The sequence below is a fragment of the Festucalex cinctus genome, chromosome 4, assembly GCF_051991245.1.
Source record: "Festucalex cinctus isolate MCC-2025b chromosome 4, RoL_Fcin_1.0, whole genome shotgun sequence".
NCBI lineage: Eukaryota > Metazoa > Chordata > Actinopteri > Syngnathiformes > Syngnathidae > Festucalex > Festucalex cinctus.
The window spans coordinates 25,112,799-25,128,294 of record NC_135414.1 but is presented as its reverse complement, the minus strand read 5'-3'; the positions used below and the strand labels follow the sequence as shown (position 1 = coordinate 25,128,294).

The following is a 15,496-nucleotide window of genomic DNA, read 5'->3' as shown; positions in this document are numbered from 1 at the left end:
GAGTTGAAATCTTGTGGGGAATGTGTAGCTTTTGAAAGTGAAAATTAAATGTGACACTGCGAGAGTTACTCTTTGTCCTTGATTTTGTTCCTCACTCGTTGCGACTTTCTGTTTTATTCTGTGCAAGGCTCCTTTTATGTCCCACGTTTTCCTTCTTCCCCTCTCACGCTTCCGCCTTTAATAACCTTTTTTCTTCTCTTTTTGCCGCTTTGAGTCATTTTGCATCATCCGTATGCCTCAAACCATTTGTCCCACATTCTTCTTTCGCCTCTACAGCCTTCCTTCCTTCCTATTCCTTTTTTTTTTTTTTTAATTCATACTTGTAGGGCTGCTCGATTATGAAAAAAATTATTAATCACAATTATTTTTGGTAATCATTGAAATCACAATTAGGTTGATCATTTATTGATTTGGACAAAAGAAGAAAATGTTTAAACGTAAAAAAAAATATTAAGACAAATTAAATTTTTTGAAACACTATAATCATGCAAGTTGCTTTTGGATGAAACAAAATTTATTAAATTAGTTACTTTGAAAATTAAAAAAAAAATATGCAAACGTATAAATTCAACTCAAACAACTCAAAATTAGTATTAATAATCTTTTTTATGACGATGATGCTAATTTAGTAATTGCGGAGTAAAGTAATTTAAATTATACTTGAATTTCGATCAATTATACAGTACTTGTGTATTTATTTTTAAAATCAAGTTTTCGTTCATCCATCAAAGTCATAACTTATTGTGTTGATATTTTTTTAACATTGTTAAATGTTTTTTTGTTTTGTTTTGGGGGTTTTTTGTTATTACGGACCCACACATTTTTATCGTCACTGTGCGGAATCCTCATACTATCAAAATGACAACTTTTCAGGAAAAACAAAAACAAAAAAAAACCCATCTTGATTGAGTTTCCAGACCCCAATTTGTATATTTATATACTATTGCACACTCACATCAATGCAACACAACCCAAAAAATCTGTTATATCGCTGATTTAATATCTTACAAAAATCGCTACCATTGATTAAAATAGTACAAACACGGAGCCAGTGGCATCCATACAGTTCTACTTCTTGAACCCAAATATTCGTTAAATAAATGCATAAATAAATAAGACACAAGTTGTAAGCGATGGGACACAAAATTAAAATGAAATTGCGTTTTCTTTTATGTTGTGAGAAATGTGACATTTTCAATATTTTCCCCACAACGTTTTGCGACTGAATCAGCTTCCAGTTAACCGGCCCTCCCCTCTTGTCGACCCAGCTATGAGCAACCTGACCTTCCAGATTACTCCGGATTCCAACAAGGACAGCGAAACCATCCAGATGGGTCGAGACCTCAAGCTGTCGTGCCATGTCGACGCCACCCCTCAGGACAAGGTCAACTACACCTGGTACAAGAACGGCGCGCTGGTCTTCAACTCGGACAGTCTGATCTTGCTGCGCAGTGACCCCGATATGGCTCCGGGCACCAGCAGCTTGGAGATCGTGGACATGAAATTCCGAGACTTGGCGACCTATAGTTGCGTGGCAAATTTCCCGGGCAGCAGCGTGCCGGAGCTCAGAGTGGATGTCAACATCTCCCAGAACAGTGGTAAGATCTTTCTTTTTGTCTTTTTTTTCCCACATATCCGTCTGTGTCACATATTTGCACGACTTTCAAAGCGTCTGTCAGTAAAAAGGCAAAACGTCGTAATGTCAGGTAATTTCTTCTCTCAAACTTTTGCCTTCTGTAATGTACTAAAAGTTACTGTAAGTTGACATCAGCTAACTTGGAATTTTCTTTCCCCCCAATTATTTATTTTATTTTTATTTTATTTATTTTTTACTAACCCAAAAAATATGTTGAAAATAGTGAGAAACATACATGTATGTTGTTCCACATTAACTCATTTAATCCCAATAACGTGTAAATACGTATTTTTTATGTTTTAAGGGTCCCAAAGACGTATTTATACGTTTTTTGTTTTGTTTTGTTTTTTGTTTTTTTTATGCTAGAGCATACAGAAAGCTTTGATGCAGCCTCTCAGCTGCAAAGAACTGTTGCAGAAATGGTAGCTATTACACAAACGGCCATCAGGTGGCAGCAGAGCAAAGGAGATCAACCAGGGCCATCTAGAAAAACCATGCTTTTATAGCAATTGAACACAATATTCTGTGGGCCTTGCAAAATCAGTCAAAATTCAGTAAGACAGCCGGGAGCAAACGGGATTGCTTCTGTAACAATGCCTGGGAGTGAATGAGTTAAACAATGGTAAAAGGGAGGAGGAAATCCTGGGAGAAAAACAGAATAAAAGGAAAATTAAAAACAAAACAAAAAAAAGTATGTAAATAACATTTGAACCCACACGTGCCGAACTTCAGGTTTGAACTAAACTGAGGGTTTAAAAAAAAAATGACTGTGAATGAGTACATGAATTGTAATATATCTTCAACCATACTTTTGCTTTCCTTTTGGCACATTTTATGTCCCATTTTACTAGTTTTGCATTCATTAATGCCAACAAGTATCTACTTGTGTAATTAGCCAGAATGTTAGCGCTCCACACTGAGCGGCCATTGCTTTTCACGGTTCCCATGTTGCATTAAAGCGTTGTGATTGTTCAATAAAATTTGCCTTGTTAACGTCGGTTTCTTTTGTACCTTTTTATCCGCCATCTGCCTCTGTTTTCAAGTTTAACTGTCAGACACCATCTGTGGTTTTTATATCAACGCTCACCTCTTACCCTCTCAAACATCCTCACCATCGTACCTGCCTTGCATACTAAGTCCTAGGCTACTATGATATCTTGTTTCTGTTAATGTATGTTCCATCTTCCTAGTATCTCCCCCAATGCTGACGGTGCCTCCAGGAGGTCAGTCGGTTATTGCACGAGAAGGCGGGACGGCGGAGCTGGTGTGCTTAGTGATGGATGGCAAACCACGTCCGCCAATCCTATGGTCCCGCACAGAAAAGGACCTGCTGATGCCATCTGGGAAGGCTGTGGTGGAGACGCCCGATGGCCGCTTGAGGCTGAGAAACGTAAGCCGCGACATGATGGGGGCTTACCGCTGTCAGACTGCTCCTTACAACGGACTCAACATCAAACGGCGAGAGGCGCAGGTCCAGCTCAATGTGCAATGTGAGTTTTAAAGTGAATATTTTCACCGAAGAAATACACTTTTTTTTTTTAGCTCCATAACAGGAGAACATGTGCCACCTTGCCTGTTGAACTTCTTGAGCCCTGGGAAACTTTCGGTTCTAAGATAAAGATATCTCAACTCAACTCAAATTTATTTATAAAGCTCTTTGAACAAAAAGCGAGGAAACCAAATGTGCATGTGTATCTTTTTGCTTACATCGTTCCAGACGCATGTACCCATCTCCATATACTTGTCAAGTAGTAACTGATACCAAGTAGGGCCCGACTGTTATGCAGGCTGATGCCGAAACCATTTTTTAGCAGAAAAAATAATGCTAATTACAGATTAATCTGCCGATTATTTTCAAAATGATCGATGATGATTCAATGGCATATATAATACAATTGCATTCTATTAAAATAACAAATTTTTCATAGATTGGGATGAATAGGTCCCTATCGTGTTATCTTATCGGTGGGTATGTGTTCCCACAGCATTTGTGCGTGAATATTCGTTATTTTAAAGAAAAAAACACTCCCGAAGTGGATGCTAACTACCCTTTAGCATTTGAATGGGATCCTCCATTCACTTTAGCATTAGCGTCAGGCTACCAATGTTTTAAAAACGAAGCATGTTTTGTATTTTAAATATTAAAATAATTATTGCTGTGTGTTTAGTTTTGCAAGTAACACCAACTGGAGTGTCATTAAAAACAGCTTAAAGAATTCTTAGGGACAGTAGAATCACATACGCTACGCACTTGCTTCTTGCTAATGCTACACGAGCAAAACGGTGCATTCAGTGTACTTTCACAGCATAGGAAGCTTTTCTTCGATTGCAGTATAACGTTTTGAAGGTTGTTTGAAGGGCAATAATCGGCCGATTATAATTGGCAGACGATTAATCTGTCAGGCCCTAATGCCGAGTAAGGCATTTTTGGTGATTTCACCGTATTAACTAGTAGGTTTTCCTCTCAATAAATTCCTTGACAAAAAAAATTAAACGACATATTGTCGGTATTAAATCTATTCTCAAATCTCTCTTGAGTTAACACCCACCAGAGCACAGAATTCCTGTACCTTTAGTTTTTTGGTTCCCTTTATCATCTCCTCCTGTCTACCGGTTTTATTATCCTTTAATTATTTAATTCAGCTATATCCTTGAGGTGTTGTAACTGAAGTAGTCGAGAGTATAGTTAAATGCACCCTGCATAAAAAGAAAGATCAAATATTATTATTGTATTTGAAGCACCCAAAGGCCAAGATTTACTGTATATGATATTCCCCGGAGCAGAATGAAGCCGTTTAAATTCCCGGATTCCATTGTGCTCCTTTCCTGCACAAGGATTTACTGGGCTTGCTAATGCAAGCCGGGCGGAAGGGCAACACTGTGTGAGCCCTGCTGTCCACACTGGCCAAGTCTGATTAATGGACCAGGTGGCCGCCCCACTCTGGGGTGCGGAGAGAAACATAGCGATGAGGCACACGGATACACCGGCAAGAGCGTGTGGACGAAAAACAGGTTTAAGAGCGAGCCTGAAATGGAAAAGTGGCATTAGGGAAGGTGGCGAGATGGATGGTGAGCTTCTAAGATTTAAAAAAAAAATTAAAAAAAATGTGTTATTGTCAGGTTATGGCGGTGGAAAACACACTAAGTAAGAAGGTTAGATAACACTACAACAACATCTCAGGAACATGTTGGAAAACAGATCTGTCTCTATTCCGCGCCATGCTTAATTTGCGCCTCATTATACTGGCTTTTTTTTTGTTTGTCCATTTAGCACTGTTAATCGATGCGAGGGAAAGGACGCCATTATTTTTATGGAAGACGCAATTAAGTAGCCATGCAGTCTTGGCACACTTGCCCCCCACTCTATTGTCTTTGCATGCTATTCTTCTTCTTTCCATCCCACTTGGCTGTTCTTCCTCATTGCTATTCTCATCATCATCATCAATCAGCTAACGGAGGGAGGACCCCACTACCTCTCTCACCCGCTGTCTGTCCGGTCTGCTCTCTGCATCCTTTCGCTCATATTCAATCATCGACGTGGTTCACTTTCACGCCGCACTTTCCCCGTCGTTCGTCTTCCTCGTTGTTGCTTTCTCCCGATCTGTCATCCCTCCTTGCTGCGTCCACACACCGCCTCCTTCTTTAAATTGATTTTTTACTTTGTTTATTGTAAATGTTAGGCTTGGTCAGTGTTGCCGTCCCAGGGAGGAATCTATTTGCATTCAACGAAACCTTTGTTTATATTCAGAGCGCTCTCCTGATGAGACGAAACATTGCGATGCGTCGCCAAGACGGGGAGTAAATAAACACAAATGGAGATGCATTTGGAAAGAGTAAGGCGCTAGTGAGGTGTCATGACCATATAAATAATTTGAAATAAATATATGTAAACACATAAGACAGACATCCATTAGCCAGATAATATGTTACGTCGTTACTGACATTACCAGGCATGTCAGTCATGTAACGTTAGTATACCGTACACTTATTCAACCTGTTGTTCTCTCTTTTATTTTTATTTTAAATTGCCTTTCAAGATGGCATGTATGTTTTTGGTGTTGGATTTTACCAAATAAATTTCCCCAAAAAATGTGACTCATACACCAGTGCCACTTATATATGTTTTTTCCTTCTTAATTATGCATTTTTTGGCTGGTTCGATTTATAATCCGGAGCGACGTATAATCCGAAAAATACGGTAGTTTTTGTAGACACCAATGCCCGGGTATGAATTTGCGATCCAAAATGGTGGAAACCAACTGTTTGTATATCGTCATATTTAGGTGCCAACTTATGATGTAGCTTTAGGGAAGCTAATCAAAATTGGTGTAATATGTCCACCTGAAAAGTTGACCACTTAAAAAGAAGTTGTAAACAATTCCTTTGACTTAATATTTACGAGAGATTCCAAGAGGGTATTTCCAGTGAGGAAAGAAAAAATGCTAACAAGCCACAATTAACCTACCTGCAGCCTTGCCTGCCTTTCCAGATAATGACTGACTAGCTGTTGTTGCCCCGAGGTTAGTAAAGAAACAACACACGCAAATTAGTCCACCACAAATCACCAGGCAGCTAGTTCACCCCAGGCTAATCATGTGCATAATAGAACACACCGTTAATGGCACTATCGCCTCACTAACGGCAATGAGCTCGTGTGTTCGGCGTCCCAGGGGTGAGGGGGCGTGGCTACAGTACATTATGAGTCGCGTTGATCAGATGCAGGTGTAATTATAGTTTAATCTATGTAATGTATACAGAGTGGGATGGTGAAAATCAACGAGCAGAACGGGCTGAAGAAAGATGCAAAGATTGTGAAACCAGTGAAATAAAAGAGTACTCGTTGCTATTAGACAGTTGAAAATGACGACCTGTTCAAACTGGCATGCAAGTACATCATGTAGTAGAAAAGTGTGATACGACGTGGTGGCACTGAGGGGTGGCTGAGCCGTGAAGGTTCATCTTGTAACGCCGTGGACTGATTAGTGTACGGTCACACAGCCTGCTGCTGTTTATAGGCACATACAGTATGCATACTGATGTCCGACTTTGGCAACATGTGTCAAGGGCACGGAGTGCAGGTAAACTGTGAAGAGGAGGGAGTGAGAAGTAGGACTTTGTTAACATGAAGACCCTTATGTGATACGTTTTTAGTTTTTACACCATATAAAATTTTACAGATGGGCCAAAAGAGGGCGTCTGTGCCCTTTGGGGGAAGTAAATGATCCTTTTGTTACAGGTTGCATTTTATACCGCTCCGGCTTTCATTAAATATGCTGACGGTACTTCCGGTTTCTTAGATATGTCCTATTTTTGAGACCCAGAAAAGTATGTATTTGGTTTTTTTTTCTTTTTAATCTGATTTTTTTTTAAATTTTTTTATCTTAGTCAGCATGCATTCTTCCACTCCACTCTTGTTACTCCTTTCTTCTTTTAAGAGTTTGTAGCGAGAAGTGACGGGAGTCGGAGGCGGAGTGTTGAAGCACGGAGCCAAAGGCTGGCGTTTTATTGACATAGCTTCTGAGGTCTTAACAGCAACTCCCCACTCAGCTAGAAGCTAACAGGCTAACTCCCCTTTTCCACGAAACAAAACCTTCCCACCCGGAACTCTCCCTTCGTCCCAACGTACTGCTCTAGCATAAAGAACATGCTAACAAGTTTACCAAACTATCGGTTTCACTCCAAATCACTAAATCCAATGAAATCTTCATCCTCGGTGTCACTTTTAAACAACTCCCCCAACTCGGGAGGTAGACGATGCTCTTCTACCGGCAATGTTGAATTTATCAACACAGGCCTAGAGCGGCCTCTTGCGGTTTAGTGTGAAAATAACATGTGAAATGATATAATAATGTGTTAATTTCAAACATAAGTTGCACCAGAGTATAAGTCGCACCCCCGGCCAAACTATGAAATAAAATGTGACTTATAATCCGAAAAATACACAGTACATAAACAGACTAAAAGTTGATACACTCTAAAAACAGTTGGGTCAAAAATAACCCAACTGTGGGTCAAAAATCGACCGATCCTCTACTTTGAGTAAAGGAATGTGTCTTTTAGTGTAAAACAACTCATGAATATTAGTCAGATCCTTTACTTGCGTCAAAAAATTGATCATTTTGTATTAAACAACCCAGAAAGTTGGCTCAAATTTACCCATAAAGTGGATCAGTCCATTTTTGATCCATAATTGGGTTACATTTAACCCAATTGTTGCTTGTTGTCTTCACAGATCCTCCCATCCTGGACCCAGTGTCTCAGGACACACGTGCAAGGAACTATCAGATGGTGACCCTCAGGTGTTTGGTCCTCCGTGCCAACCCGGCACGCATCACGGACATTCGCTGGTACCGCAATGGCGACTTTGTCAGTATACCCATGCCGGATTTGAAAGAGACTCCTGAGCTGAAATTCAGACTGGAGCCCAGTAAAAATGGATCTTACGAGTGCAGAGTCAGCAATAGTGCAGGGACATCCACGTGCAGGTTTAATGTCTCTGGTGAGTAAGAAAGAAAGAAAGAAGTAAGAAATTGATGATGATGATGATGTGGTGACGAACGCTCCCAATTTAGATCAGCAAAAATTACACACCTTCTTGCATGAAACTGAATTTTGTCATGTATAATACACTCAGATTTTTTGTATTATTATTATTATTATTATTTTATGCCTATATACCGTATTTTCCGCACTATAAGGCGCACCTAAGAGCCTTCAATTCTTTCAAAAGCTGACCATGCGCATTATAATCCAGTGCGCCTTATATATGGATCAATATTGAGCCACAACAGGTCTCGCTGTCAAGACGCTATCGGTGACCCTGCACGATCGTTGACGCGCATGCGCAGAAGATCCCGCCGTCTTGGATCGCTAGCTAATACTAATACTTTACCTCATAGAAAATAATAAAACAGCTGTTTATTCATTTTAGGAGTTGGAGTTGTCAGAAAGCTACTTTGTAATCTATTAATAAAGTTTGACTGACCTATCTGACTGTTTTGTTGACATTCCCTTTAGCGCAGCACCATCTGATGGATGCATAACGTAACCCCAGCCTCTACTGTAGCGCTTTTATATATTGAAAAAGTTTTAAAATATGTCATTCATTGAAGGTGCGCCTTATAATGTGGTGCGCCTTATAGTGTGGAAAATACGGTATTGTTGGTCAACCTACATGTGAAGTGAAAAAGTGAAGTGAATAAACAATTGAAAATCTTTCCTTTCAATGCTCTCCAGCAAAACCTTACAATGCTGAATTCTACTTTGACACGCCCAACCCAGTGAGGATTCTGAAAGGGAACAACTACTCGTACAACCTGCAGTGGACCCAGAAAGACCCGGAGGCCGCAGATCGTATCATCGGCTACAGGATTAATGTCCTAAAGGTAAACGAAACACACCTGTGGATGACCTGTGAAATGAGTGGCACATTGGAGCTTGTGGTTAAAACGTCACACTCAGCCATTCAGAGCCAGTATAGAAAGCGGTTGTGCATCATACACACACATAAACACACACTTAGATCTGCTTGTTTTTGTGAAGCATTGGGATAAACATCTGTATGTAGTGGAGTGCGCATGCAAAGTAACCATTGGCCTTCAAGAGCTCCGGGAGGGTGAGTGAATGTGTAATTAATCAATTGAGGACTTAGACTGAATGAACAATGACAGCATGCATCTCTTTTTTTTTTTTTTTTTTTTATTGCTCCGCTTCTGAGGCTCACAACTGTCAATGACTTTATTTTCATGTGACAGCTCTTTTCATTCCAGCCCATAACATTATGTTAAGCGCAAGAAACATACACACTAGTAATTTAAATGTATTCTGAGAAAGTGAGAAAACAGCGGAAATGTTACGTATGTAAATTATCAGAATAATTTGCCTTTTGTTTTCATTTTCCTTTCAACTGAACCCTCAAGACTGCTTTTCTTCAGTGAACGTGTATGGATGTGTATGCACACCTGAATGGAGAGCAGCTTGTTTTGTGCCGCTGAATAGTTGATTCTACTCCCATTTTAATACCGGGATGCTGGCCAAATGAAGTAAACCACTACAAGAGAGGAGGAGAATGAGCTGTGTCCTTCCTTGAGATTTCTATTTAGTCGCATGCCTCGGATCTTTCGCTTTTCTCCCCGAGCCCTGCGCTTTGTCCTCTGATTAGGAAAGAAAATAATAAAACACGCACACAGCCTTTGAATTCATTTTGTTGCCCACCTCTAACCCTCCAGCTCTTCAGTGTTTTCATGTATTCAGATGTTGATGGAATTTACTCAGAAGTGGGAAAAAAATGTTCTCAAGAGTACTGTTACTTCAGAATACTATGATGCAAATAAAAGTAAGAAGCTGTCTTCCAAATAATTACTCGAGTAAGTGAAATAAAATAAAAAAAATGACTCAAGTACTGAGTAACTGGTGAGTAATCAGAACATGAACATCCAATAAACATATTAAATAGGAATGTGCAAATTCAGGTATTGGCCAACAATATACCCAAAACAACAATATACTTAAAAAAATTTTTTTTTTTAATGACAAATTCAACCACAAGAAGCGGTCTTAAGTTAACTTTCTTTGTTTGAAGTTTGAAATTGAGTTCTTGTAAGTTGAATTGTGGCCATTTTTTGGCATATTGTTTGATGTGAGGCTGCTGGTTGTTGTTTCTGTCATGTAATGTAATTCATGTAATGGCAGGCAAGGCACAGAAGCTTTATTTATATAGCAGATTTCATACATATTGATTAAAAGTGCAACATTTAAAAGCATTTAAAACATGTAGATAGATGAGCCACTTTGAAAACACTGGTCATGTCATACTCTCACAAGTACAATTTATCCAAAAAGTAAATGTGACAGACTTGGTATTGTACAACTCTGCACCCTTGTATATAATCGAAGTATTTACAAAGTTACGTGTATGTTTACCATATGTTTGCGGCAAATGCAGACGGCAAAGAAAAAGAAAACCGGCGAACGGGAATGAAACTGAAGGAATAAGATGGAAATGAAAGGAAAAACATTAAATCTCGACGGTCCCTTCCACTATTAACTAGAGGAGGAGAACATTGAAAAGTAATACCGCATCAATTTCACAAGCCATCTATTCCGGCAACACTTTCTACGACTCATCCTCTTAACGTCTCAGCACTCCATCTTTTTAGCACATGCCCGATGATGTGGGGCTCCCGGGGGACACATTGAGACGGTGACACGCAAGCGCTCATATCAGACGTTGTGGAGCAGACGTCTTTACTCTAGAATTGACGTACTTTTGAACACCCACATTCCGCACACGTGGCGGCTTCTGCTTGTTAGGTTTGTCTGATGTGTTTAAAGAAAAAAAAAAATAATCACGTGAAATGTTTTGTTCAGTAGATGTTTGTTTCCTTGATCGCATTGGTGAGTGGCCGTTTATGCCATCAGCAACGTGCGCTCAGAACATACGACATTAAAAGGCAGTTCTTGATTGTTTAGTATGTGTAATAAAAAATGTCTCAGCTATGCTAAAGCATCTTCGCTATAAATTGAGCAAGTTACAGGAACGTAGCGTTTGTTGTGGGAGTGGCTTACACCACAGTTCAACCATGCAGGTGACTTTGACAGATGGACACATTGAGTAAACTTCAGCACAAATCTCGTGATCTGCTTTTTTTTTTTCTTTTCTCGGTTTTGTGAGATCATGTGACACAAAAACAACAGGAAGTGGTGGCAGCTCCGATTGTTGACAGCCAAATTGTTAGCAAGGTATATTTGTTTGAACACAAGAAATCCCATTCTGTCAAATTACTGTGAGGATAATACTTCAATTTTCAAGTGTTGATTCCAGCAAATCGTGGGAGAGGATAAAAAATGCTTTTATAGGGTACTCTTCAGGTGCGTATAATATTCGAGTGTGTGCTATTCTGTAGAAACTGTTAGTTACTTAGCAACCACAGTTATTTTTAAAGCGGAAGTCAACCTCAAACATTTCTTAACAATAATATGTTATATATAACCTCACTAGTCTAAACACAACATAACATTAATATTACATTTGTGTAATATAAGTTATGAAGCTCAGGGGGGGGGCATTTTGCCACTTGCTGTCGACTGACGATGTCATCACAGTTGCTCAGGCAACAACCAATCACAGCTCACCTGTTTTCTGAAGTTGAGCTGATTGGTTGTTACCTGCGACCTGAGCAACTGAGATATAATTTTCACTCGACAGCAAGTAGCAAAAATGGCCGCCTTCTGATATTGATAAAAATGCTTGGATTTACCTGCTTAACTCATATATTACACTAACACAATATTAACCAGAATACTGTAGTGGGGCTGCATAGAACATATTTTTGTCAATAATTTTTTTGGGGGGGTAGACCGCCTCTTTAAATAATTTTTCACACACATACACATGATCTGGGGTTAGAAGGCTGTCTCCAAGTGCCCACTTCATAGCTGTCATGACAGGGTCATGCAAGAGTTATGTTTGGGTCATGATCGTGAGGTCAAGTGTCTGTTATGAACTGATGTAAACAGCATTTAGTTTCAACTGGTAAGACACGATGTGATGTCAAGAATCTTTAATCTCTTTATCTGGTCAACAGCCAATCAGATAATTCCATGTCAGTCCTGTTACCCACGTCTAGCCACAACCAATCAGATCGATTCGCTGTCTATATAAGCCTGTATGAGAAGGGTGTGATTTTTTTTTTTTGTCGGATTATTACCTCTGTTCCTCTGTGCAACTCCACCGCCCAAGTTAGCTTAGCGTCTTGCGATTCTTGATACATTCTCGTCGTTTCTCATCTAGTCAAGTTTGTTCCACGGTTCTCGATGTTATGGGAATAAAGAGTTAAAATCTTATTTGTGTCTGCGTTTTTGGGATCCAAATCGAGAACATAACAATAGCGGCCATCTTTATGTCAGTTGTACATCTTTTCAGTCCCACAATGGTGCAATAGCCATTTCTAACTGTCCCCATCTACAAAAACGCCAAAAGAAAGAAAAGTCCACCCGTGCACACAGTTAGACTGCACTTTGCGCTAGACTTGCACTGGACCACCTCCAATGATCATATATATGAGAAATTTGAGGAGGGAAAATCATGTTGAATTGAAGGTGTACGTTGAATCTCGTAACTGCTTAATATATGGATGTAATATAGCCCACAATGCAGATTGAGTAAATTCCAGATTTTTTCAAGACTTTAGAGCTTGTAAGCGTACATACGCATACACAAACAATGACTTCACCTACACGCGGCTCATAGCAGCAGACTGGATCAAGTCATGAGAGATCCGTTAATAGAGGGTTGAGAGAATAATTAACTTCACACTCTTTATTATTTGAAGAGGCCGCCTCCTCTCATGTTCTCAATTCATATTTAGTTCACATGCATAATTGTCTGTTTCCATTGTGTGAATGCCTCCACAATCTTCCACTCTTTCACACAATTGGCTTGTTATCATTACAAAAGGACCTACTTCGGTAATTGTATTGGAAATGTTTTGAAATTGAACGTACTGGTATGATTCTAGTGAGGAAAGGATCTTTTGTCTGGATATACTGTTGCTGTCGCCGTTGATCAACTGCCAGACAGTTATTGATTTTGAACAATGTCGAATTTTATATGAGATGTGTGAAGTAGCTGCGGTCGATGTCCAGATTAGTCGGAAGAAAATAGTCTTTGAATTTATATTTTACACAAGGGAATCAAATTTACAAATATATTGTTGTTAATCTAAAATGTCTAATCTCAAATTGATAACGATTTTTTTTTTTTTTTTTTTTTTTAGTCTAATCACCTATTTCATGTGAATTATCCAAATATTAACTCGTGAAAGTGTAGAAGGAAATTCTACAAATTCATATAATAAAACTGATTATTCAAGCCTGCTGTGTCGGTTGGATATTTTGAGAGTCTTTAACATGGTATATTAACTCATTCACTCCCAGCCATTTTCACAGAAGCAATCCCGTTCGCTCCCGGCTGTTTTACTGAATTTTGATTGATTTTCCAATTGCTATAAAAGCATGGAACCTATCAAAAGAAAGATTAAAGTCTCTTCTTTCATCAGGAAAAAAAAGTATGTTTCTATCTGTTCCCGTTTTGCAGTTTCATCAGTTTTCGCAAATCTATTTAAAATTGTAAGTAATTGAGCTTTTTTTCTAAATGGCCCTGGTTGATCTCCTTTGTTCTGCTGCCACCTTCTGGCCGTTTGTGTAATAACTACCATTTCTGCAACCGTTCTTTGCAGTTGAGAGGCTGCATCAAAGCCTTCTGTATGCTTTAGCATTAAATTAAAATAAAACGTATAAATACGTCTTTGGGAGCAAATGAGTTAACAAATTGTTCAAGCGGGTCCTTTTCTTGAGTCATAGACAGGAAGTCAAATCAAGGCGCTAAACAAACTGCAGTCGCTCAACTAACAGTTTTATTGTAAAAGATGACATCTGCACTTTCAAGTTGTCCTTGATGGTCGACAGTCCGAATTGGAGCAGAGGAAGCCATTAAAAGGTTTTAAGAAATCCGAAAAATTCCGCAATGGTGAGGTCCTCTTATTGGCGACGTTCTGGAAAGGAACTTGTTGACTCAAGAAGGCTGCATAGACTTCATGATGTTTACAATCTTCTATGTCTATATTCCATGACCGCAACAAATGTGCGTCTGTGTATTCACAGACCTTGACTCCTCTGATATGCTTTTTCCTCTCACTTCTGAGAATCAGCTTCCACCGCCGCATGAGCGAATCATCTCTCCCACTTACCACATACTTAATGGATATTACATGCACACCTCTCCACCTTTCTCCTATATTGCACATCATTATGCACGGTGTGTTTATGGGATGTGAGAATGTTTACACGGATGAACACGGGGTTTAACTCTTTGTAGTAAAATTGGAGCCTAAATGTTGATTAATGGGTGTTAGCACTGGTAGTAAATTGATATAAATATGAAGCGTGACAGTGTGACAGATGCCCTGCAGGTATCTGCAATAATAGGAAAATAATTGTCAACAGGAAAATAATGTGCTTTACATGTGAGCGACTGACTCATTGATATTATTAAATTTTAGGGGTGTGAATTGCCTAGTACCTGACGATTCGATTCGTATCACGATTCACGGGTCACGATTCGATTCGATACCGATTAATCCCGATTAATACCAATTTACAAGTCGATTTTTTTCATTCAAATTTAGAAAATACTAATCAGTAGAGTGTAAGATTTGTATGAAAATGTATTATTTATTTATCTGAAATTTCAGTCTAATACAGGTTGTAATCTGTTTCATGTTTGAACAGCATTCAAATAAAATATTCAGGCTTAATGTTCCGTTCATATAACATTCTTCCGTGCTTAAGGTGTGAATCCTAACCCGAAGTAAGACGTTTTGTTGAATATTTTTCCATTAAAAATGGAAGTTTAAAAATCGATTCAGCCGCCTATTGAATCGATTTGAGAATGTAGTATCGCGATATATTGCCGAATCGATTTTTTTTAACACCCCTATTAAATTTGTAATGTGTTTTAAGAGAAAAGTGCTATTTTTTTTCCAGTGCTTCTACCAGAAATCGTATGGTGTTTATGTGTAGTTTATGACAAGCATGATTTAAATATTTTCAATTTATTTTATTTTTTTTAATCAGAAATGAATTAGAAATGAACTCAGTCGACCTCTACATCTCTTTGCTACAAGAGATGATTTAGTAAATAATTAGTCGTTGACAGGTAATGTAATTAACATTATCAAACATGTATTGAGGGGCAGTAAGTATGTTGGAAATTCAGTATAGTTCGACAATGCACCGTGCACTTTGAGGTGTTTAACCCATTCACACGCACACATGCACTAACACACACTTCTGTTGCAT

At 38.9% G+C, this 15,496-nt stretch overlaps 1 protein-coding gene across 4 annotated transcripts in view; it reads left to right on the top strand.

The window, feature by feature from the left end:
- mdga1 (MAM domain containing glycosylphosphatidylinositol anchor 1) overlaps nt 1-15,496 on the top strand; it is a 176,479-nt gene that overhangs the window by 126,349 nt on the left and 34,634 nt on the right. For all 4 annotated transcript variants that reach the window (XM_077519860.1, XM_077519861.1, XM_077519859.1 and 1 more), the window contains 4 exons: nt 1,269-1,598; nt 2,827-3,126; nt 7,869-8,135; nt 8,873-9,021. In XM_077519860.1, the coding sequence (XP_077375986.1) occupies nt 1,269-1,598; nt 2,827-3,126; nt 7,869-8,135; nt 8,873-9,021 (1,046 nt within the window). The remainder of the gene's footprint in view (nt 1-1,268; nt 1,599-2,826; nt 3,127-7,868; nt 8,136-8,872; nt 9,022-15,496) is intronic.